The sequence below is a fragment of the Cyanistes caeruleus genome, chromosome 3 (assembly GCF_971803275.1).
Source record: "Cyanistes caeruleus chromosome 3, bCyaCae1.hap1.1, whole genome shotgun sequence".
Lineage (NCBI taxonomy): Eukaryota > Metazoa > Chordata > Aves > Passeriformes > Paridae > Cyanistes > Cyanistes caeruleus.
In genome coordinates, this window is record NC_141703.1 from 118,052,327 (window position 1) to 118,079,468 (window position 27,142).

The 27,142-nt window shown below is 40.5% G+C and overlaps 1 protein-coding gene across 1 annotated transcript; it reads left to right on the top strand.

Moving 5' to 3' along the window:
- Positions 1–9,774: 9,774 nt before the first annotated feature.
- Positions 9,775–12,920, top strand: LOC147654504 (endogenous murine leukemia virus Env polyprotein from Emv-2 locus-like). Its single transcript, XM_086883782.1, has one exon. It carries the CDS (start codon positions 10,464–10,466, stop codon positions 12,519–12,521), a length of 2,058 nt encoding a protein of 685 aa, XP_086739908.1. The 5' UTR covers positions 9,775–10,463; the 3' UTR covers positions 12,522–12,920.
- Positions 12,921–27,142: the final 14,222 nt, after the last annotated feature.

Below are 27,142 nucleotides of genomic sequence, written 5' to 3' on the forward strand. Positions count from 1 at the left end.
CAGTATGCAGAAGTTTAAAAGTTGCTCTTCAGAAATTGAACTAGACAAAAAGACATGCATAGGATGTAAGACATCAATGAGGTAAGCAAGAGGTTTGACTGGCAACTTAGGAAAGAAACAAATATGTTTTGGAACGCCCGTGAATCCAAGTGGTGCTCCGACAGGATGTTTGATGCTACAGAGTTGGGAAGGGAGGACTCCTGTGCCAGTCTCCACAGGAGCCAGCAGAGCAGGCCATGAGCAAGGCACAGCCACCAGGACCAGCAGGGTAAAGGTCTTCACAGCCGGAGGAACAGGGGAGGTGGGGGATGTGAAAAATGAGGTCCACTCGCTTTATAAATTATAAAAGGTTTAATATAAACAAAAAGACCTTTAGGAGACAATGATAAGAAATCAAAGGGTAAAAAAGGGTCAGGTGCCTGTCTCTCTGCCAAGACCACACCTGGTGTCTTTGGAATGTTCCTTTTATCTATTTTTGCTGTAGAAGTTTAATGCATTCTTTTCCAAGAACTAGTTTGCATAGCCACTCCTTGGAGCCATCTTTTTAGAGCATGTATCGTAGAAGCTTGATTCCTTCTTTTCATAATTTTATTTGGGCTGGGGTTCCTTCCTCTGCAGGCGGTCAGTGCTGATAACAGTCATCTTGTCCACTGGAAGTTATCTTGTTTTGTAACAGTCAGGACCTCGCTCTAACATTCAGAATTCTTCTCGACCTATACCTAAGCTTGCTAGCAGGAGAAAAAGACATAGCAAAAGCATATAACAAATAACGTTCATCTTAATACTTGCGAAAAGCCAATATCACAATATGGATTTATAACAGTTAGACAGAAGAGCTTGGGGTCCTGTGTGATCCCCTTCTCCAGAGGGATGCCCAAACCACCAGCAGATGGCGGCGGGGAGGGGCAAGAGCAGGGGAAGAAGCAGGCGTGTAGCATTCTGGCTGGAGCTGGGCCGGCCAGCCGTGTCAGCAGCAGCCTGTGCCTGGAAGCAGCACTGCCGTTTTGGCTCAGCCTGCACCCTTCCGGGATGCTGCCTGCACTGCGGAAAGAGAAACTAAAGTCATGCTCCAGCTCCCCAAATGTCGAGAAAATGGAAAAGGGAGTTGGAGTCCGGAGCTGTGTGGAGAGCCCCGGCGGCCCCACCCCACTTGCAGCAGCGCCAGGAACACCGTGAGGCACCGCACACCCCTGCCACTACAAAGGCCTCCTCCATCTCCATCTCCGTCCCCAGCAGGAGTAGAGCCACATCTGTGTTACCCCGCCCCGCCAGTAAAGCGCTCATACACAGTGGGCAGAACCAGCCTCTGCACAGCCTGAAGCACCCATTTCTTTACTGTAAAACAGGTGAGCCCAAACAGCTAGGGAGTGAGGTGAGCAGAGTGAGAAGCAGCAGCATCAGGCAGTGGGGAAAGCCTTTGCCCCTGGTCCAGAGACAAAGGGCTGCCAAGAGAGGAAGTTGGTCCAGGCAGGATGCACGGGTATATGGCCACATCTCTCCATCAAACACGTTCCAAAGGGGAGCTGTGAGAGACACCCCTGAGAAGAGCAGAACAGCTTGGTAACTGATCCATCATCGTTTCAACAAGGGAGAAGTTTTCCTTCTTTCTCATGACCTCGATTTTAAGAGAAGCATTGCTTTTCATCAAGATTTAATTTAGACTAGATAATTACAGGCCTCTGCCAAAGGTTTGTTTTGCTCAATAGCCTTCTCCAAAGGTTAGGAGATTATCCTGTCAATTCAATGATCACTTTGAACTACTGCTAGTGTGGGGGGCAAGGAACTGGCAAACAGATGAGTGCTGGCACTCCCCTGGAAAGCTTCATACTAGGCCAGGCACTTCCCTTCATAGTGAGAGAAATGTATCTCCCAGACACCCTTTCCTGTTTTCTGTTAAACTGTTGCACCCCATTGGTGCATTGTCATTCCACCCTGCTACTTGTATCTAAGTTTCCCCTGCCCCTCTCCTTCCCTATATATACTGTGGTTTTTCCCCAGTTGAAGAGAGCTGCTGTCACTGGCTCCCTTCACTGAGGACTGTGTTATAATAAAGGCCATTTCTCGATGGAATGCCATACAGCGCTTTAATCGCTCTCTCCGCGTCGTCTGCAAGCTGCCGCTGAGCTGAGATCACTCGCCGGGCAAGGGACGTGCCTGTGCTCTTGGGCTGTCCTTTTCAGGACAGCTTCTTCAGAGTAGTCGTGGCACTCCCTGCCATCGACCCCATCACGGCAAGTGACGCCCAACATGGGGCATCTGAAGAGCCCCGGAAGAAGCGTCCGCCTGCAGTTTTAACTGCAGAGTGTGTTGCTGTTGGAGCTGCCACCCCTTGAGGAGAACCTCTCGCATTCTAGCAAGAGGCAATCCGAAGGGCTGCGACTGGGACCCTCGTTGAGCATCTGGGGCCAAGAAGACAGAAGACAGAAGAGCCCCTGAGGACCGGCCACCAGATGACCACCTGCCCACCACCTTTCCATTGGCTCCATTGGCATCGGCCGAAGAAAAGTTGTAAATTTATACTCTCAAGGGTTTTTTTGGCCTTTCTTATTTCAGTTTGCATTTCGCTGCTGGGTGGGGAGTGAAAAGGATGGGGAATCAGTTTTCTAGACCCAAGCTGAGCCCTCTTGAGAGAGATTTTTACCTCCAAGTTGTGGGCACCCTTAATGCGGGAAATTTTAAGTTTTCAAAAGAGGAATTGGAGAGATCTATTCATTAGATTTTTAAGCATTTTAAAGTTGATTCTAATTCTGTTTAGTTGGGAGATTTTTGGGACAATGTGGAGAGAAAGTTGTACATGGTTCAAGCGGATGGAGATTTTTTTGTTGCTAAGCTTTTTCCTTTGTTTCAAACTATTATTCTTTCATTTGAGAAAGAGGGGAAAAATGTTGAGGGTGTTTGGAATCCCCAGTTAAAACCCCCATCCCCATTAACCTCTCCGAGTGTCCTTAAACCCTCTTCCTTATCTGAGGGGCAGTTGGTGGCTGGACGTAGCCACCAGGCACAGGGTTGCTTCCGTCTCTCTAACACCCCCCCACCTCCTCTCTACCCTTGCCAGGATGGTACTGGCCATGCCCTTCTGGGTCTTTCTTCTACCTTCCTCCCTATGCTTACATACCCAGTTATATCCCCCACGGTTCATGATAATGCTAAAGATGGCACTGGCAACATGGCCAGCCCTGCCGTCTTGTCTCCCTCACACGCCAGTTTTCCTGCCCTTGTACCTCAAAATGGCCACTTTCCCGCCTCTACCCCTTCTCTTCCTGCCACGCCCTGCTCCTCCTCCCTTTCCACTGCGTCGTTGGGTGTAACCGCGTTAGGCCCTTCCCCATCCACCGGGAAACTCCTCCCCGTTGTGGACCCCAGTCATGCCCCTTCCTACCAGAGCTCCACTCTCGATGTCACTCCAACCTCCAGTCCTCCCAACATGAGGACTGGAAGTCAGAATGGCGGCAACCGGAAGGAAGCCATCTTGGCTTCTTCAGATGCTCACAAGCAAGCCAGTACCGGTTGCCGGAAACAGCCATGCACTGTCATCAAGAGCTCCCCCATCCCCACCAGGAGATGAGAGCAGTGAGCCCTCATATTCAGAATCTGAATGTGAAGACCACTGGGCCGAGGTACAAAGGGAAGCCACGCGGGCAGGAGACTCAGCCCTGTCTAAAACAATATTAGCTTTCCTTGTGGTATATAAGAAGAACAGGGCAGGGGCACTCATAAATGTATGGGAGTCCCTAGACTACAGGGATTTGCAGGTGCTGTGCAGCCACTGAGGAGCATAGTCAAGGCTCTCATTTTTTTAAACACTTACTGGAAGCCACCTTTGCAGCCCATGTCATGGTGTCCCATGACATTAAAAATATTATGAACTGTCTTCTCTCCCCATCAGAATATATGCTGTGGGAAAGGCAGTGGAAGAAACATTTTAAGCAATTGGCAGACGCATCATATATGAAAGATGCCAACAAACCTAATTTAACACTAGAGCAGTTGGCAGGAGAAAGTGACTTCTAGAAACCATGGGAACAGACCTGAGAACTGCCTGAGGCAGCTCTCTGTGATAGATAGAAACTCTTTTGTTCGCCTAAATATATAGATATGATAGAATGCTTTGCGAAATTGTACTTTAGATATAAAGTAGAGAAGGGGCTGAAGGCCACTAACTTGCTGAAGCTGGCATAATTAATAACAGACTAGCAGAAATTCCTGGAACACTAGGACAAGATAAACCTTGAGAGAGAAACAGTGAGAAAAGGTCAGTGGAGTAGGAGTGAGGAAGACTTGGAGCCTCCCTTCTACGACCACAAGAGGGCAGAGAAAGATCATCTAATGACCAGAGACGCATGTGCAGAAACGCCAGAGGAAAGCCACATCATCAGGAGGCCGAAACGAATAAAAGGACAAACACGGAAGCGGGAAGCGCGGCAGCTCCGTGGGAAGAGGTTTTTCCTCCTCCTCCCTGCCGCCCGGCGCCGACTTTGCTTATTGCTGGCTTGCTATAATTAATAAAACCTTTCCTTATATATTTCTTTCTAGTGTATTCATAACAAATTTGGTCCCGTGACTCGGATGCAATCTGCAGGACGGATACTCGGCACCACCGGTGGGCGCCCCCGCTTTAATATTTAGCGGTCCGGAGGACCGGTTCCTGCCTCAGTTGCACCGACGAACCTAAAAGATCTAAGCAATAAGCAAAAGGGAGACCGGTCGACCCCTTAAAATCTGTGCACAGAGTCCGGACGAAGACGCAGGACGCGTGAGTATTACGGGAACCGTTCGGTCGGGGTCGGGATCCCGGATTGTGGCGAGTGGGGTGTGTGTGAGAGGGGGACTGGTCGACGGATTCCCCAAGCGAATTCGGGCCCTTCAGTAGTGCGGTTCCCATTAGCCCGCGAGGGCGTGGGCCACAAACAAGGGGAAGCGAAAGCGGCTGTGTGATTGAAGGCACTCCGGAAGAATGGGGCAGGGGAGAAGCAAGCACCCTGTATCTATTAAACTTCCACCCGTACCTAGAGATAGTCCGTTGGGTTTTATATTAGAGAATTGGGGGCATTTCCCAGGAACAGAAAATAAGGATAAGGCAAAAATGATTCATTATTGTGTAGAAATACAGGGAGGAAAGGAAATTTCAAGGAATGTATTTTGGCCTGTATTTGGATCAACTGAAGATTGGGTTAAACAAAAATTAAATTCATGGGTAAGAACAAAGATTCCCTTTAACCCAGAGGAAAGTGCTTATGCAGAGATCCGGGTAGTAAATCCTGAGGCTTTTATATTTAGGTTGACAGAGAATTCGGGGGAGGGGAAGGGAAAGAAAAAGAAACCTCGAAAAGAAGATGCTTTGATAATCCCCCCCCCTCCATTTGTACCACCACCACCACCACCACGAGCCCCTCCCCCTCCGAATCCCGAGGAGGAGGATTTAGACATGCCAGAGGTGGGGCCTATTACCAGGAATAGATTCAGAAGGAGACAGGAGAACCTATTCCCATTGAGAGAGATGCCAATGGGTGGCCCCCAAGCTGGAATAGGATTTATATCTGTCCCCCTTAGTTCGGGGGATGTCAGAGATTTTAAAAAGGAGATGGGGCATTTATTGGAAGATCCATTGGGGGTTGCAGAAAGAGTTGATCAATTCTTAGGACCTAATATATACACCTGGGAAGAATTACAATCTATTTTGAGTATTTTATTTACGGCAGAAGAGAGAAACATGATTAGAAGGGAAGGAATGCGCATCTGGGATGCTCAGCATGCCCAGGGACCACTGGCAGATGTAAAATGGCCCCTTCAAAATCCCCATTGGGATCATCAGAATCCAGCCCATAGAGTACACATGCAGGATTTAAGAACTATTATAATTCAGGGAATTAGGGAGGCAGTCCCAAGGGGTCATAATATTAATAAAGCATTTAATGAGAGGCAAAAGAAGGATGAAACTCCTACAGAATGGTTAGAAAGACTAAGAAAGAATTTTCAATTATATTCTGGAATGGATCCAGATACCCAACTGGGACAAGCACTGCTTAAAGCACAATTTGTGGCAAAAGCCTGGGAGGATATTTGGAAGAAGATAGAAAAATTGGATGGGTGGCAAGATAGAAGTTTGGATGAACTTTTGAGAGAAGCACAAAAAGTGTATGTTAGAAGAGAAGAGGAGGCTCAGAAGAGGCAGACTAAAATGATGGCGGCTGCTGTAAGAGAGAGTAGGGATCAAACCTGGAAAGGGAAACAACAGAGACCAATGAGAGATTCAAAAGAAAAACAAAACGCTAAAACTTGTTTTTACTGTGGAAAGAAAGGACATTTTAAAAGAGAATGTAGGGTAAGGATCCAGGATGAAAAGATGTTCAAAGAAGACTAGGGAGGTCAGGGGCTCTTTTTTTTAGGGACCCAAGACCACCCTAAAGAGCCCTTGATAAAGCTAAAAGTGGGTCCCCAGCACCAAGAAATAACATTCTTGGTGGATACTGGAGCTGAGAGATCAACCATTCAGTTTTTACCTACAGGATGTAGTATATCTAAAGAAACTGCCACGGTAGTGGGAGCAAAGGGGGAACCCTTTGAAGTGGGGGTTATTAAAGATGTGATAATAGAATCAGAGTCAAAAATTGGGGTGGGAAATTTTTTTATTAGTACCAGAAGCAGATTATAATTTGTTGGGACGAGATTTAATTATTGAATTGGGAATACATTTAGATGTAGTTGATAAGGAGTGGAAAATAAGATTATGTCCTTTAAGAATAGAAGATGAAGAAAAAATAAACCCAGAAGTGTGGTATACACCTGAGAGTGTGGGACAGCTGAAGATAACCCCATTCTCGGTTACTATTAAAAACCCAGAAATTCCAGTCAGAATAAAACAATATCCCTTGTCACCTGAGGGACGAAGAGGGTTGAAACCAGAAATTGACAGATTGTTAAGCAAGGGACTATTAGAACCATGTATGTCACTTTTTAACACACCCATACTGCCAGTAAAGAAGCCAGATGGGACATAACGTTTGGTACAAGATTTAAGAGAAATTAACAAACGCACAGTAGCACGGTTCCCCGTAGTTGCAAATTCGTACACGTTATTAAGTAAGTTGGGGCCTGACAGTTTGTGGTACAGTGTTATAGATTTAAAAGATGCATTCTGGGCCTGTCCTCTTGATGAGGCTAGTCGAGATTATTTCGCTTTTGAATGGGAAGATCCAGATACGGGGAGGAGACAACAACTGAGATGGACGGTATTACCCCAGGGATTCACCGAATCCCCCAATTTATTTGGGCAAGCATTAGAACAGATTTTACAGGATTATCAGATAGACCCAAGAGTGACCTTGATACAATATGTGGATGGCTTGCTTTTAGCTGGGAAAGAGGAAGAAGACGTAAAGAGAGAGAGTATTAAGTTGTTAAATTTTCTGGGTTTAAAGGGATTGAAAGTATCCAAGGCAAAGCTCCAATTCGTTGAAAAAGAGGTAAGATATTTAGGTCATTACCTTAAAGAAGGAAAAAAAAAAGATAGATCCTGAAAGAGTACAAGGAATTTTATCATTACCAATTCCAAAAAATAAAAGACAGATACGTCAAATCTTGGGATTAACAGGATACTGTAGACAGTGGATTGAAAATTATAGTAGCAAAGTTACATTTTTATATCATAAATTGACACAAGAGGGATTAATGAAATGGAGTTTAGAAGATACAGAAAAATTCCGGGAGCTAAAAGAAAGTTTAATTCATGCTCCTGTCTTGAGTCTCCCAGATTTAAGGAGACCTTTTTATTTGTTTGTAAATGTGGAAGATGGAATTGCCTTCGGAGTTTTGACTCGGGAGTGGGCAGGGAGAAAGAAGCCGATAGGGTATCTATCAAAGATCTTGGACCCCGTGAGTAAGGGCTGGCCAACTTGTTTGCAAGCAGTAGCAGGATGTGCCCTGCTGGTGGAGGAAGCTAGGAAAATCACCTTTAATAGCAATTTGAAGGTAATGTCCCCCCATAATATTCGGGGTGTGTTACAACAAAAGGCGGATAAGTGGATTTCAGATGCTAGACTTCTAAAATATGAAGGAATTTTAGTTGAGGCCCCAAACTTAATATTAGAAACCACCACTTTACAAAATCCGGCTGCATTTTTGTATGGAGAACCCGAAGGCGAATCCCTGACACATGACTGTATAACTACAATTGAGGAACAAACCAAAATTAGACCTCATTTGGAAGCAGAGGAATTAGAAAGCGGAGAAAAGTTGTTTGTGGATGGGTCCTCCAGAGTAATAGAAGGAAAGAGGAAAACAGGCTATGCCATTGTACGAGGACCTGATTTGCAAGTCCTAGAATCAGGTCCATTAGACAAATCTTGGTCAGCCCAAGCTTGTGAATTGTATGCAGTATTAAGAGCATTGGAATTATTAGAAGGAAAGGAGGGGACAATATATACAGATTCCAGATATAGTTATGGAGTGGTGCATACGTTTGGTAAACTGTGGGAAGAAAGAGGTTTAATAAATTCCCAAGGGAAAGATTTAGTCCATCAAAAACTCATAATTGCAGTATTAAAAGCCCTGAGAGGGCCCAAAAAGTTGGCAGTGGTTCATTTGAAAGGACATCAGACGGGAATGGACTTGAGGAGTAGGGGAAATAATGCCGCAGATCAGGAGGCAAAACGGGTGGCATTACGGACAATGGTCCTAAAAGAAAAAGGGGGGCATGAAGAAATTATGGAACATAAGGATAGTGATTTAAGAAGTAAATTTACTGAGGAAGAGAGATTAAAACTCCCAGAGACAGAAGCAATAGAAAACTCAGAGGGGAGATGGTTCCTTCCAGATGGCCGAGAAGTACTACCAAAAGCCATAGCTCAGAGAATATTAGAAAAAATGCATCAAAGGACACATTGGGGAGCACAAGGACTAATCGATTATTTTGCAGCAAAGTATATGAGCACAGGTATTCGAGACTTAGCTAAGCAAATTACTAGAAGCTGCCTCCCATGTTTAAAAACAAATAGAAAGAATCTCAGAAAATTACCTTATGGAGGGAGACCCTTAGCAAAAAGACCTTTTGCAAATATTCAGATTGACTTTGCAGAACTACCAAAGGTAGGGAGACTTAAATATCTCCTGGTCCTAGTGGATCATCTCACCCATTTTGTAAAAGCTTTCCCTACATCTAGGGAAACTTCACGAACAGTTGTAAAGGTGTTATTGGAAGAAATAATTTCCAGATATGGGGTACCAGAGACAATAGACTCTGACAAAAGTCCCCATTTTACATCAAAAATAACTCAGGAGGTGTCGGAGGCATTAGGAATAAAGTGGGAACAACACACCCCTTGGCACCCTCCAAGTTCTGGGAGAGTAGAAAGAATGAATGGAGAAATAAAAAAACAACTTACTAAGCTAGTAATGGAAACAAAACTATCATGGGTCAAATGTGTTCCATTAGCCTTTCTGAATATTTGAACTCAGCCAAGGGCAGATTTGGGAATTTCCCCTTTTGAGATGTTATATGGTATGCCTTATAATATAGAAGAAGTTCAAACACATCCAAATGTAAGTGATCAGTATATCAATAAGTACTTAATAAAATTAATGAAGTATAAGAAGGCATTGTGGGAAAAAGGAATGCTAGCTCAAAGACCACCATTGGATTTTATATTACACCAAGTACAACCCGGAGATTGGGTGTTGATAAGAAGTTGGAAAGAGAACCCCCTAACACCAAAGTGGGAAGGACCGTATCAAGTCCTGCTAACAACTGATTCTGCAATCCGAACTGCGGAGAAGGGATGGACACATGCCAGTCGAATTAAGGGACCTGTGGAGCCACCAAAAACTAATAACTGGGAAGTGGTTAGCCCGGCTGGGGACCTGAGACTTAAAATATCCTGGGGAAAAAAAAAAAAAAAAAAAAAAAAAAAAAAAAAAATCTGAAAATTATTAATCTGCTTAGAAACTTATGAATAGTAAACTCCATAAAGGCTTTTATATAGAATATAAGATACCCCCATCTAGTAGGGAGGAAATATATAATAGTAATGTTAAAATAGGTTGTGCTGTATGCCAGAATTGTTACCCTTTTGTTTGTTTTAAAAGTATAGTATGTGAAGAACATTGGTGGACCCACTGTCATAGAGGCTACCCACCGAGAGGGGTGTGTAGATTTTGCTACATTGCCCAGAGGAGACTCACCGATTGAGCCTTAAGAACCAAAACACAGGCAGGGGAATTTGAGAAAGGATCAGAAAAGTGGTGGGCCATTTACTCAAAAGGAGTCAATTCCTTGTATTATTGTTACCATCCAAACGAACCTGCACCTTTTGTAATAAATATAGTAGCTGGGTCGTGCAGACGGTGGCTCCAGGAATTGAGGTGTGATACCCCTTTAGTAAAACATAGAAGTTGGGAAAAATATATACAAAGAAAGAATAAAAAAAGGAGTAATCTCCCTCCTGAAGAATACTCTTGCTGCCGAGAAGATGGTACACCCCGTGGCCCGAGGCAACCGGGTCGACGACGGGAGAGGCAGAGGAGTAATAAACTGTGGAGGGAAACACTCCAAAATACATGGGACCAAAAGGTCATGGTCCTGGAAATGCCACAAGAATGGGAATGAGACAACCCAGCAAAATAATTTATGGGAAGCCCAAATTGGTATTTTACAAAAGAAAAGCCTCTATTATAGCAAGGGAAGCCAATGCTCATTAAAAAGGTCAGTAATATTTATAATTTTAATTAGCACATTTAACATTTGTACAAGTAAGACTCATGAACCCTTTAATTGGTCCTTAACCCGATGGGAGGACCAGGTTATTATTCTATCACAAATTACCTCTGGAGCCCCTAGCTTTCAAGTTACACTAGACTCTCTCATTAAGTGGAAGGGTATTAATTATTTCCCACCTGGGCATAAGGTACTATACATGTGCCCAGCTTCTAATCCAGGCAGAGGGTATTGTAATTATCCCGGAGAATTTTACTGTAGATATTGGGGCTGTGAGACAATTTCCATGGGATGGAAAGTACAAAACCCAGATAAGTATCTAAAGGTTGAACGGGGTCCACACGGATGTGTAAAGCCCTGGATAGGCCCCTCAGGGGAGATAACATATATTGGAACTTGCAAATTTCACTATATAAATATTACACAATCCCAAGATCCTGGGTGGTTATTGGGAAGAACCTGGGGTCTCAGAGTATGGGAACCCGGAAGGGATCGGGGGGTGCATATACTCATAAAGAAAGAGGTAGTTCCCCATGACTCGGGATCTGTTGGGCCAAATCCAGTGGTGTGGGGAGTAGAAGACCCTAAAGTAAGGGATCAGAATAACCATTCAGAAAAATTAGAAAATAACACCCAAGTATTAACCACAGTAGAGACACCCCAAGAATATGGAAACAAAGCTCTTTGGAAAATTCTGCAAGCTACCTTTAAAGTATTAAATGATACACATCCAAATTTAACTAGAGAATGTTGGTTATGTTATAACATTAATCCACCCTTTTATGAGGCCATAGGCTCCATAGCAGAACCAAAAAGAGTGAATGGTACCAATCCTGCTGCTTGCTTATGGCAATCAGGAAGGGAAAATACTCCAGGAATAACATTATCTCGAGTCACTGGAAAAGGGAAATGTGTGGGAAATGTGCCCCTAGATAAGAATTACTTATGCCAAACAAAAATACTGATTAATGACCCTCGCAAGCCAGCTCAGTGGCTGATTCCAGCACCTAATACTAAATGGGTTTGTAACACTTTAGGAGTAACCCCATGTGTTTCTATAACAGCCTTTAATGAAACTTATGAATTCTGCATACAGGTCATAATAGTTCCCAGAATTATTTATCATTCTGAAGAATATGTGTATACACAATATCAAAACCCAGAACATCATTTAGTGAAGCGAGAACCCCTCACAGCACTAACAGTAGCTGTATTGCTAGGCATAGGAGGGGCTGGATTAGGAACAGGTGTAGCATCTTTAGTAAATCGGCACCAGGGACTCAGAGAGCTTAGAATTTCAGTAGATGAGGATTTAAGAAGAATTGATAAATCTATAAAGGATCTCACAGACTCCCTAGACTCACTGGCTGAAGTGGCCTTACAAAATAGAAGGGGATTAAATCTATTATTTTTACGACAAGGAGGCCTTTGTGCTGCCCTTAAGGAAGAACGTTGTGTACATGTAAATAAAAGTGGAATAGTAAGAGAAACCATGGCCAAATTACAGGAAGGACTGAAAAAGAGAAAAGAAGAACAAGAAATGCAACAGAATTGGTATGAATCTTGGTTTAATTACTCCCCCTGGTTAAGTACTTTATTATCCACCATAATGGGGCCCTCAATTTTACTAATTTTAGTACTTACTTTAGGCCCTTGCATTCTTAATAAAATTATTAATATCGTAAAAAACAGATTAGAAGCAGCACACCTTATGTTAATACATGCTAAATATGAGGCCTTAAAGGGAAAAGAAACAGAAGATTATTTAGAATTAAGTAAAAAAGAACTACAAAGATTCAGCGAACAAAAGTAAGAAATAGAAAAAGGGGGGGTTGTGATAGATAGAAACTCTTTTGTTCGCCTAAATAAAAAGATATGATAGAATGCTTTGCGAAATTGTACTTTAGATATAAAGTTGAGAAGGGGCTGAAGGCCACTAACTTGCTGAAGCTGGCATAATTAATAACAGACTAGCAGAAATTCCTGGAACACTAGGACAAGATAAACCTTGAGAGAGAAACAGTGAGAAAAGGTCAGTAGAGTAGGAGTGAGGAAGACTTGGAGCCTCCCTTCTACGACCACAAGAGGGCAGAGAAAGATCATCTAATGACCAGAGACGCATGCGTAGAAACGCCGGAGGAAAGCCACATCATCAGGAGGCCGAAACGAATAAAAGGACAAACATGGAAGCGGGAAGCGCGGCAGCTCCGTGGGAAGAGGTTTTTCCTCCTCCTCCCTGCCGCCCGGCGCCGACTTTGCTTATTGCTGGCTTGCTATAATTAATAAAACCTTTCCTTATATATCTCTCTTTCTAGTGTATTCGTGTATTCATAACACTCTCCATGATATTGCCAATGCTGCAATCTCTGACATCTCTTCTTGTCACCCCAGGTAACAAGGTGCCAACGCAGTGCTTCACTAACATTAAGCAAGGGGCAAGTGAGTATTTCATTAAATATATAGACAAGCTGAAATTGCCATTGAAAAGCAAATAGAGTGCCCAAAGGCACAAAAAGAATTGTTGGTAAAAATAGCAATGGCCAATGCCAACATGGAATGTAAAGCAGTTTTACAGGCCCTCCCACTTGACCCTGAACCAACCATAGACCAAATGGTTGAAGCCTGCGCCAAGCATGTCTCCACTTCTACCGAAAACACAGTAGCCCTTGCGGGTTCTAAAGGGCTGGCAGAAAGGATATCCAGTGCCTATGCAGCTGAAATGATAAAGGACTCAAGCTCAAGCCACTGTTTTAACTGCGGCAAGCCTGGACACTTTTTTAAGGATTGCCCCGAGAGACATTTTTTATAGCCACCCAACCACCAATGGTTACCCAGACCAAACTGGCATTAAGGAAACTTCAATCAGAGCATGGGACAGCCCCGTGCACTGACATCAAATCAAATGCCGCACCACTCCATCCCTTCTGCAAAAACTACCATCCCGCCTCCATGGGGACTTAGGTCACAGGTGCAGTGTTTGCTTCAGCCCACACAGGAGAAAATGCCAAACATACCAGCCAACATTTTCACCTTGTGTTTGCTACCCTGGGAGTCCCAGAACAAATAAAAACAGATCATGGGCCCGCTTACACCTCCCATAGACTGAGAGATTTCTTCAGCCAGTGCGGGGTGAAGCACGCCACAGGCATACCTCACTCTCCCACAGGGCAATCAATAGTGGAAAAGACACATCAGAACCTTAAAAGAGTCCTTGATCAGCAGTGGGGAGGAACAAAGATCATTCTTCCCATTGAGAGGCTCTGTAAGGCTCTGCATGTTATGAATTTTCTAAATTGTTCACCTACAGAGCCCGACCCCCCTGTAGTTCTACATACCCCTATAGAAGTACGGCACTTCTCTAATTTGACCCATGCCAAACTCACAGAGAGGTCACCAATGCTGATCACGGATCCTGAGTCACAACAGACATCAGGACCTTTCCCATTGATTAGCTGGGGGAGAGGGTATGCTTGTGTGTTAACACCATCTGGTCCTAGGTGGCTCCCAGGGAAAAAAATAAAACCATACCTAGTCCCTGCAAACCCTTCTCAAAACACGACCAAATTCTAAAAAAAAAAACCCACCAAATCTCCACAAATTCCCACAAAATACATGAAAAATCCCTCAAGATCCCTAAATCGCCTCACTATCCCACAAAATTCCACAAAAATCACACAAAACCTCCACAAGTTTCCACAAAATCTAAGAAAAATTCCTCAAAATACTTCAACTCTCCTCAAAACCACACAAAGTCCTTGAAAAGGCCCACCAAATTCCAGAAAAATCCCACAGAATCTCCACAAATTCCCAAAAAATACATGAAAAATTTGTGATAATTTGTCAATTCTCTGCAGAATCCCACAAAATTCCAGAGAAGTCCCTCAAAGTTCCTCAAACATCCCACAAAATGTCCACAAATGTCCACAAAATCCAAGAAAAATCCCACAACATTCCCGAAATCTTCGAAAACAAGACCTAATTCTAGAAAAATATCCCTCCAAATCTCCACAAATTCCCACAAAATATATGAAAAATCCCTCAAGATCCCTAAATCGCCTCACTATCCCACAAAATTCCACAAAAATCACACAAAACCTCCACAAGTTTCCACAAAATCTAAGAAAAATTCCTCAAAATACTTCAACTCTCCTCAAAACCACACAAAGTCCTTGAAAAGGCCCACCAAATTCCAGAAAAATCCCAGAGAATCTCCACAAATTCCCACAAAATCTAAAACAAATTCCTCAACATTCTTCAAGTCTCCTCAGAATCCCACACAATTCCAGAAAAATCCCCACAAAATTCCAGACAAGTCCCACAAAACTCCCTAAATCATTTCAAAACCCTACCAATTCATAGGAATGTCCCTCAAAATCTCTGCCAGTTCCCAGAACATCCACAAAAATCCCACAAAAATCCCTAAATCTTCTGAAAACTTGACCAAATTCCTGAAACGCCCCAGAAAATCACCACAGTTTCCCGCAAAATTCAAGAAAAACAACACAAAATTCCCTAAATCTTTTCAAAATACTATAAAATTCTTGAAAAGCCCCACCAAATTCCAGAAATGTCCCACAAAATGACCTAAATCATTCCAAAACTCTACCAAATTTTACAAAAATCCCACCAAATCTCCACAAATTCTTACAAAATACATGAAAAATCACAGATAATTCCTCAATTCTCTGCAGAATCTCACAAAATTCCAGAAAAGACCCTCAAAGTTCCACAAACATCCCACAAAATCTCCTCAATATCCAACAAAATTCCAGGAAAAATCCCACAACATTCCCGAAATCTTCTCAAAACACGACCAAATTCTAAAAAAAAATCCCACCAAATCTCCACAAATTCCCACAAAATACATGAAAAATCCCTCAAGATCCCTAAATCGCCTCACTATCCCACAAAATTCCACAAAAATCACACAAAACCTCCACAAGTTTCCACAAAATCTAAGAAAAATTCCTCAAAATACTTCAACTCTCCTCAAAACCACACAAAGTCCTTGAAAAGGCCCACCAAATTCCACAAAAATCCCACAGAATCTCCACAAATTCCCAAAAAATACATGAAAAATTTGTGATAATTTGTCAATTCTCTGCAGAATCCCACAAAATTCCAGAGAAGTCCCTCAAAGTTCCACAAACATCCCACAAAATGTCCACAAATGTCCACAAAATCCAAGAAAAATCCCACAACATTCCCGAAATCTTCGAAAACACGACCAAATTCTAGAAAAATATCCACCAAATCTCCACAAATTTCCACAAAATACATGAAAAATCCCTCAAGATCCCTAAATCGCCTCACTATCCCACAAAATTCCACAAAAATCACACAAAACCTCCACAAGTTTCCACAAAATCTAAGAAAAATTCCTCAAAATACTTCAACTCTCCTCAAAACCACACAAAGTCCTTGAAAAGGCCCACCAAATTCCACAAAAATCCCACAGAATCTCCACAAATTCCCAAAAAATACATGAAAAATCTGTGATAATTTGTCAATTCTCTGCAGAATCCCACAAAATTCCAGAGAAGTCCCTCAAAGTTCCACAAACATCCCACAAAATCTCCTCAATATCCAACAAAATTCCAGGAAAAATCCCACAACATTCCCGAAATCTTCTCAAAACACGACCAAATTCTAAAAAAAAAATCCCACCAAATCTCCACAAATTCCCACAAAATACATGAAAAATCCCTCAAGATCCCTAAATCGCCTCACTATCCCACAAAATTCCACAAAAATCACGCAAAACCTCCACAAGTTTCCACAAAATCTAAGAAAAATTCCTCAAAATACTTCAACTCTCCTCAAAACCACACAAAGTTCTTGAAAAGGCCCACCAAATTCCACAAAAATCCCACAGAATCTCCACAAATTCCCACAAAATCTGAAACAAATTCCTCAACATTCTTCAAGTCTCCTCAGAATCCCACACAATTCCAGAAAAATCCCCACAAAATTCCAGACAAGTCCCACAAATCTCCCTAAATCATTTCAAAACCCTACCAATTCATAGGAATGTCCCTCAAAATCTCTGCCAATTCCCAGAACATCCCACAAAAATCCCACAAAAATCCCTAAATCTTCTGAAAACTCGACCAAATTCCAGAAACGCCCCAGAAAATCACCACAGTTTCCCGCAAAATTCAAGAAAAACAACACAAAATTCTCTAAATCTTTTCAAAATACTACAAAATTCTTGAAAAGCCCCACCAAATTCCAGAAATATCCCACAAAATGACCTAAATCATTCCAAAACTCTACCAAATTTTACAAAAATCCCACCAAATCTCCACAAATTCTTACAAAATACATGAAAAATCACAGATAATTCCTCAATTCTCTGCAGAATCTCACAAAATTCCAGAAAAGACCCTCAAAGTTCCACAACCATCCCACAAAATCTCCTCAATATCCAACAAAATTCCAGGAAAAATCCCACAACATTCCCGAAATCTTCTCAAAACAGGACCAAATTTTAAAAAAAAATCCCACCAAATCTCCACAAATTCCCACAAAATACATGAAAAATCCCTCAAGATCCCTAAATCGCCTCACTATCCCACAAAATTCCACAAAAATCACACAAAACCTCCACAAGTTTCCACAAAATCTAAGAAAAATTCCTCAAAATACTTCAACTCTCCTCAAAACCACACAAAGTCCTTGAAAAGGCCCACCAAATTCCACAAAAATCCCACAGAATCTCCACAAATTCCCACAAAATCTGAAACAAATTCCTCAACATTCTTCAAGTCTCCTCAGAATCCCACACAATTCCAGAAAAATCCCCACAAAATTCCAGACAAGTCCCACAAAACTCCCTAAATCATTTCAAAACCCTACCAATTCATAGGAATGTCCCTCAAAATCTCTGCCAATTCCCAGAACATCCCACAAAAATCCCACAAAAATCCCTAAATCTTCTGAAAACTCGACCAAATTCCTGAAACGCCCCAGAAAATCACCACAGTTTCCCGCAAAATTCAAGAAAAACAACACAAAATTCCCTAAATCTCTTCAAAATCCTACAAAATTCTTGAAAAGCCCCACCAAATTCCAGAAATATCCCACAAAATGACCTAAATCATTCCAAAACTCTACCAAATTCCACAAAAATCACACCAAATCTCCACAAATTCTTACAAAATACATGAAAAATCACAGATAATTCCTCAATTCTCTGCAGAATCTCACAAAATTCCAGAAAAGACCCTCAAAGTTCCACAAACATCCCACAAAATCTCCTCAATATCCAACAAAATTCCAGGAAAAATCCCACAACATTCCCGAAATCTTCTCAAAACACGACCAAATTCTAAAAAAAAATCCCACTAAATCTCCACAAATTCCCACAAAATACATGAAAAATCCCTCAAGATCCCTAAATCGCCTCACTATCCCACAAAATTCCACAAAAATCACACAAAACCTCCACAAGTTTCCACAAAATCTAAGAAAAATTCCTCAAAATACTTCAACTCTCCTCAAAACCACACCAAGTCCTTGAAAAGGCCCACCAAATTCCACAAAAATCCCACAGAATCTCCACAAATTCCCACAAAATCTGAAACAAATTCCTCAACATTCTTCAAGTCTCCTCAGAATCCCACACAATTCCAGAAAAATCCCCACAAAATTCCAGACAAGTCCCACAAAACTCCCTAAATCATTTCAAAACCCTACCAATTCATAGGAATGTCCCTCAAAATCTCTGCCAGTTCCCAGAACATCCCACAAAAATCCCACAAAAATCCCTAAATCTTCTGAAAACTTGACCAAATTCCTGAAACGCCCCAGAAAATCACCACAGTTTCCCGCAAAATTCAAGAAAAACAACACAAAATTCCCTAAATCTTTTCAAAATACTATAAAATTCTTGAAAAGCCCCACCAAATTCCAGAAATGTCCCACAAAATGACCTAAATCATTCCAAAACTCTACCAAATTTTACAAAAATCCCACCAAATCTCCACAAATTCTTACAAAATACATGAAAAATCACAGATAATTCCTCAATTCTCTGCAGAATCTCACAAAATTCCAGAAAAGACCCTCAAAGTTCCACAACCATCCCACAAAATCTCCTCAAAATCCAACAAAATTCCAGGAAAAATCCCACAACATTCCCGAAATCTTCTCAAAACACGACCAAATTCTAAAAAAAAATCCCACCAAATCTCCACAAATTCCCACAAAATACATGAAAAATCCCTCAAGATCCCTAAATCGCCTCACTATCCCACAAAATTCCACAAAAATCACACAAAACCTCCACAAGTTTCCACAAAATCTAAGAAAAATTCCTCAAAATACTTCAACTCTCCTCAAAACCACACAAAGTCCTTGAAAAGGCCCACCAAATTCCAGAAAAATCCCACAGAATCTCCACAAATTCCCAAAAAATACATGAAAAATTTGTGATAATTTGTCAATTCTCTGCAGAATCCCACAAAATTCCAGAGAAGTCCCTCAAAGTTCCACAAACATCCCACAAAATGTCCACAAATGTCCACAAAATCCAAGAAAAATCCCACAACATTCCCGAAATCTTCGAAAACAAGACCTAATTCTAGAAAAATATCCCTCCAAATCTCCACAAATTCCCACAAAATATATGAAAAATCCCTCAAGATCCCTAAATCGCCTCACTATCCCACAAAATTCCACAAAAATCACACAAAACCTCCACAAGTTTCCACAAAATCTAAGAAAAATTCCTCAAAATACTTCAACTCTCCTCAAAACCACACAAAGTCCTTGAAAAGGCCCACCAAATTCCACAAAAATCCCACAGAATCTCCACAAATTCCCAAAAAATACATGAAAAATTTGTGATAATTTGTCAATTCTCTGCAGAATCCCACAAAATTCCAGAGAAGTCCCTCAAAGTTCCACAAACATCCCACAAAATGTCCACAAATGTCCACAAAATCCAAGAAAAATCCCACAACATTCCCGAAATCTTCGAAAACAAGACCTAATTCTAGAAAAATATCCCTCCAAATCTCCACAAATTCCCACAAAATATATGAAAAATCCCTCAAGATCCCTAAATCGCCTCAATATCCCACAAAATTCCACAAAAATCACACAAAACCTCCACAAGTTTCCACAAAATCTAAGAAAAATTCCTCAAAATACTTCAACTCTCCTCAAAACCACACAAAGTCCTTGAAAAGGCCCACCAAATTCCAGAAAAATCCCAGAGAATCTCCACAAATTCCCACAAAATCTAAAACAAATTCCTCAACATTCTTCAAGTCTCCTCAGAATCCCACACAATTCCAGAAAAATCCCCACAAAATTCCAGACAAGTCCCACAAAACTCCCTAAATCATTTCAAAACCCTACCAATTCATAGGAATGTCCCTCAAAATCTCTGCCAGTTCCCAGAACATTTCACAAAAATCCCACAAAAATCCCTAAATCTTCTGAAAACTTGACCAAATTCCTGAAACGCCCCAGAAAATCACCACAGTTTCCCGCAAAATTCAAGAAAAACAACACAAAATTCCCTAAATCTTTTCAAAATACTATAAAATTCTTGAAAAGCCCCACCAAATTCCAGAAATGTCCCACAAAATGACCTAAATCATTCCAAAACTCTACCAAATTTTACAAAAATCCCACCAAATCTCCACAAATTCTTACAAAATACATGAAAAATCACAGATAATTCCTCAATTCTCTGCAGAATCTCACAAAATTCCAGAAAAGACCCTCAAAGTTCCACAAACATCCCACAAAATCTCCTCAATATCCAACAAAATTCCAGGAAAAATCCCACAACATTCCCGAAATCTTCTCAAAACACGACCAAATTCTAAAAAAAAATCCCACCAAATCTCCACAAATTCCCACAAAATACATGAAAAATCCCTCAAGATCCCTAAATCGCCTCACTATCCCACAAAATTCCACAAAAATCACACAAAACCTCCACAAGTTTCCACAAAATCTAAGAAAAATTCCTCAAAATACTTCAACTCTCCTCAAAACCACACAAAGTCCTTGAAAAGGCCCACCAAATTCCACAAAAATCCCACAGAATCTCCACAAATTCCCAAAAAATACATGAAAAATTTGTGATAATTTGTCAATTCTCTGCAGAATCCCACAAAATTCCAGAGAAGTCCCTCAAAGTTCCACAAACATCCCACAAAATGTCCACAAATGTCCACAAAATCCAAGAAAAATCCCACAACATTCCCGAAATCTTCGAAAACACGACCAAATTCTAGAAAAATATCCACCAAATCTCCACAAATTTCCACAAAATACATGAAAAATCCCTCAAGATCCCTAAATCGCCTCACTATCCCACAAAATTCCACAAAAATCACACAAAACCTCCACAAGTTTCCACAAAATCTAAGAAAAATTCCTCAAAATACTTCAACTCTCCTCAAAACCACACAAAGTCCTTGAAAAGGCCCACCAAATTCCACAAAAATCCCACAGAATCTCCACAAATTCCCAAAAAATACATGAAAAATCTGTGATAATTTGTCAATTCTCTGCAGAATCCCACAAAATTCCAGAGAAGTCCCTCAAAGTTCCACAAACATCCCACAAAATGTCCACAAATGTCCACAAAATCCAAGAAAAATCCCACAACATTCCCGAAATCTTCGAAAACAAGACCAAATTCTAGAAAAATATCCCTCCAAATCTCCACAAATTCCCACAAAATACATGAAAAATCCCTCAAGATCCCTAAATCGCCTCACTATCCCACAAAATTCCACAAAAATCACACAAAACCTCCACAAGTTTCCACAAAATCTAAGAAAAATTCCTCAAAATACTTCAACTCTCCTCAAAACCACACAAAGTCCTTGAAAAGGCCCACCAAATTCCACAAAAATCCCAGAGAATCTCCACAAATTCCCACAAAATCTAAAACAAATTCCTCAACATTCTTCAAGTCTCCTCAGAATCCCACACAATTCCAGAAAAATCCCCACAAAATTCCAGACAAGTCCCACAAAACTCCCTAAATCATTTCAAAACCCTACCAATTCATAGGAATGTCCCTCAAAATCTCTGCCAGTTCCCAGAACATCCCACAAAAATCCCACAAAAATCCCTAAATCTTCTGAAAACTTGACCAAATTCCTGAAACGCCCCAGAAAATCACCACAGTTTCCCGCAAAATTCAAGAAAAACAACACAAAATTCCCTAAATCTTTTCAAAATACTATAAAATTCTTGAAAAGCCCCACCAAATTCCAGAAATGTCCCACAAAATGACCTAAATCATTCCAAAACTCTACCAAATTTTACAAAAATCCCACCAAATCTCCACAAATTCTTACAAAATACATGAAAAATCACAGATAATTCCTCAATTCTCTGCAGAATCTCACAAAATTCCAGAAAAGACTCTCAAAGTTCCACAAACATCCCACAAAATCTCCTCAATATCCAACAAAATTCCAGGAAAAATCCCACAACATTCCCGAAATCTTCTCAAAACACGACCAAATTCTAAAAAAAAATCCCACCAAATCTCCACAAATTCCCACAAAATACATGAAAAATCCCTCAAGATCCCTAAATCGCCTCACTATCCCACAAAATTCCACAAAAATCACACAAAACCTCCACAAGTGTCCACAAAATCTAAGAAAAATTCCTCAAAATACTTCAACTCTCCTCAAAACCACACAAAGTCCTTGAAAAGGCCCACCAAATTCCACAAAAATCCCACAGAATCTCCACAAATTCCCAAAAAATACATGAAAAATTTGTGATAATTTGTCAATTCTCTGCAGAATCCCACAAAATTCCAGAGAAGTCCCTCAAAGTTCCACAAACATCCCACAAAATGTCCACAAATGTCCACAAAATCCAAGAAAAATCCCACAACATTCCCGAAATCTTCGAAAACACGACCAAATTCTAGAAAAATATCCACCAAATCTCCACAAATTTCCACAAAATACATGAAAAATCCCTCAAGATCCCTAAATCGCCTCACTATCCCACAAAATTCCACAAAAATCACACAAAACCTCCACAAGTTTCCACAAAATCTAAGAAAAATTCCTCAAAATACTTCAACTCTCCTCAAAACCACACAAAGTCCTTGAAAAGGCCCACCAAATTCCACAAAAATCCCACCAAATCTCCACAAATTCCCAAAAAATACATGAAAAATCTGTGATAATTTGTCAATTCTCTGCAGAATCCCACAAAATTCCAGAGAAGTCCCTCAAAGTTCCACAAACATCCCACAAAATGTCCACAAATGTCCACAAAATCCAAGAAAAATCCCACAACATTCCCGAAATCTTCGAAAACAAGACCAAATTCTAGAAAAATATCCCTCCAAATCTCCACAAATTCCCACAAAATACATGAAAAATCCCTCAAGATCCCTAAATCGCCTCACTATCCCACAAAATTCCACAAAAATCACACAAAACCTCCACAAGTTTCCACAAAATCTAAGAAAAATTCCTCAAAATACTTCAACTCTCCTCAAAACCACACAAAGTCCTTGAAAAGGCCCACCAAATTCCACAAAAATCCCAGAGAATCTCCACAAATTCCCACAAAATCTAAAACAAATTCCTCAACATTCTTCAAGTCTCCTCAGAATCCCACACAATTCCAGAAAAATCCCCACAAAATTCCAGACAAGTCCCACAAAACTCCCTAAATCATTTCAAAACCCTACCAATTCATAGGAATGTCCCTCAAAATCTCTGCCAGTTCCCAGAACATCCCACAAAAATCCCACAAAAATCCCTAAATCTTCTGAAAACTTGACCAAATTCCTGAAACGCCCCAGAAAATCACCACAGTTTCCCGCAAAATTCAAGAAAAACAACACAAAATTCCCTAAATCTTTTCAAAATACTATAAAATTCTTGAAAAGCCCCACCAAATTCCAGAAATGTCCCACAAAATGACCTAAATCATTCCAAAACTCTACCAAATTTTACAAAAATCCCACCAAATCTCCACAAATTCTTACAAAATACATGAAAAATCACAGATAATTCCTCAATTCTCTGCAGAATCTCACAAAATTCCAGAAAAGACTCTCAAAGTTCCACAAACATCCCACAAAATCTCCTCAATATCCAACAAAATTCCAGGAAAAATCCCACAACATTCCCGAAATCTTCTCAAAACACGACCAAATTCTAAAAAAAAATCCCACCAAATCTCCACAAATTCCCACAAAATACATGAAAAATCCCTCAAGATCCCTAAATCGCCTCACTATCCCACAAAATTCCACAAAAATCACACAAAACCTCCACAAGTTTCCACAAAATCTAAGAAAAATTCCTCAAAATACTTCAACTCTCCTCAAAACCACACAAAGTCCTTGAAAAGGCCCACCAAATTCCACAAAAATCCCACAGAATCTCCACAAATTCCCAAAAAATACATGAAAAATTTGTGATAATTTGTCAATTCTCTGCAGAATCCCACAAAATTCCAGAGAAGTCCCTCAAAGTTCCACAAACATCCCACAAAATGTCCACAAATGTCCACAAAATCCAAGAAAAATCCCACAACATTCCCGAAATCTTCGAAAACACGACCAAATTCTAGAAAAATATCCACCAAATCTCCACAAATTTCCACAAAATACATGAAAAATCCCTCAAGATCCCTAAATCGCCTCACTATCCCACAAAATTCCACAAAAATCACACAAAACCTCCACAAGTTTCCACAAAATCTAAGAAAAATTCCTCAAAATACTTCAACTCTCCTCAAAACCACACAAAGTCCTTGAAAAGGCCCACCAAATTCCACAAAAATCCCACAGAATCTCCACAAATTCCCAAAAAATACATGAAAAATCTGTGATAATTTGTCAATTCTCTGCAGAATCCCACAAAATTCCAGAGAAGTCCCTCAAAGTTCCACAAACATCCCACAAAATGTCCACAAATGTCCACAAAATCCAAGAAAAATCCCACAACATTCCCGAAATCTTCGAAAACAAGACCAAATTCTAGAAAAATATCCCTCCAAATCTCCACAAATTCCCACAAAATACATGAAAAATCCCTCAAGATCCCTAAATCGCCTCACTATCCCACAAAATTCCACAAAAATCACACAAAACCTCCACAAGTTTCCACAAAATCTAAGAAAAATTCCTCAAAATACTTCAACTCTCCTCAAAACCACACAAAGTCCTTGAAAAGGCCCACCAAATTCCACAAAAATCCCACAGAATCTCCACAAATTCCCACAAAATCTAAAACAAATTCCTCAACATTCTTCAAGTCTCCTCAGAATCCCACACAATTCCAGAAAAATCCCCACAAAATTCCAGACAAGTCCCACAAAACTCCCTAAATCATTTCAAAACCCTACCAATTCATAGGAATGTCCCTCAAAATCTCTGCCAATTCCCAGAACATCCCACAAAAATCCCACAAAAATCCCTAAATCTTCTGAAAACTCGACCAAATTCCAGAAACGCCCCGGAAAATCACCACAGTTTCCCGCAAAATTCAAGAAAAACAACACAAAATTCCCTAAATCTTTTCAAAATACTACAAAATTCTTGAAAAGCCCCACCAAATTCCAGAAATATCCCACAAAATGACCTAAATCATTCCAAAACTCTACCAAATTCCACAAAAATCCCACCAAATCTCCACAAATTCTTACAAAATACATGAAAAATCACAGATAATTCCTCAATTCTCTGCAGAATCTCACAAAATTCCAGAAAAGACCCTCAAAGTTCCACAAACATCCCACAAAATCTCCTCAATATCCAACAAAATTCCAGGAAAAATCCCACAACATTCCCGAAATCTTCTCAAAACACGACCAAATTCTAAAAAAAAATCCCAACAAATCTCCACAAATTCCCACAAAATACATGAAAAATCCCTCAAGATCCCTAAATCGCCTCACTATCCCACAAAATTCCACAAAAATCACACAAAACCTCCACAAGTTTCCACAAAATCTAAGAAAAATTCCTCAAAATACTTCAACTCTCCTCAAAACCACACAAAGTCCTTGAAAAGGCCCACCAAATTCCACAAAAATCCCACAGAATCTCCACAAATTCCCACAAAATCTAAAACAAATTCCTCAACATTCTTCAAGTCTCCTCAGAATCCCACAAAATTCCAGAAAAATCCCCACAAAATTCCAGACAAGTCCCACAAAACTCCCTAAATCATTTCAAAACCCTACCAATTCATAGGAATGTCCCTCAAAATCTCTGCCAATTCCCAGAACATCCCACAAAAATCCCACAAGAATCCCTAAATCTTCTGAAAACTCGACCAAATTCCTGAAACGCCCCAGAAAATCACCACAGTTTCCCGCAAAATTCAAGAAAAACAACACAAAATTCCCTAAATCTCTTCAAAATCCTACAAAATTCTTGAAAAGCCCCACCAAATTCCAGAAATATCCCACAAAATGACCTAAATCATTCCAAAACTCTACCAAATTTTACAAAAATCACACCAAATCTCCACAAATTCTTACAAAATACATGAAAAATCACAGATAATTCCTCAATTCTCTGCAGAATCTCACAAAATTCCAGAAAAGACCCTCAAAGTTCCACAAACATCCCACAAAATCTCCTCAATATCCAACAAAATTCCAGGAAAAATCCCACAACATTCCCGAAATCTTCTCAAAACACGACCAAATTCTAAAAAAAAATCCCACCAAATCTCCACAAATTCCCACAAAATACATGAAAAATCCCTCAAGATCCCTAAATCGCCTCACTATCCCACAAAATTCCACAAAAATCACACAAAACCTCCACAAGTTTCCACAAAATCTAAGAAAAATTCCTCAAAATACTTCAACTCTCCTCAAAACCACACAAAGTCCTTGAAAAGGCCCACCAAATTCCACAAAAATCCCACAGAATCTCCACAAATTCCCAAAAAATACATGAAAAATTTGTGATAATTTGTCAATTCTCTGCAGAATCCCACAAAATTCCAGAGAAGTCCCTCAAAGTTCCACAAACATCCCACAAAATGTCCACAAATGTCCACAAAATCCAAGAAAAATCCCACAACATTCCCGAAATCTTCGAAAACACGACCAAATTCTAGAAAAATATCCACCAAATCTCCACAAATTTCCACAAAATACATGAAAAATCCCTCAAGATCCCTAAATCGCCTCACTATCCCACAAAATTCCACAAAAATCACACAAAACCTCCACAAGTTTCCACAAAATCTAAGAAAAATTCCTCAAAATACTTCAACTCTCCTCAAAACCACACAAAGTCCTTGAAAAGGCCCACCAAATTCCACAAAAATCCCACAGAATCTCCACAAATTCCCAAAAAATACATGAAAAATCTGTGATAATTTGTCAATTCTCTGCAGAATCCCACAAAATTCCAGAGAAGTCCCTCAAAGTTCCACAAACATCCCACAAAAT

Excerpts from the sequence above, each read along its gene's own strand:
- LOC147654504 (XM_086883782.1), top strand. The coding sequence starts at position 10,464 with ATGGTACACCCCGTGGCCCGAGGCAACCGGGTCGACGACGGGAGAGGC.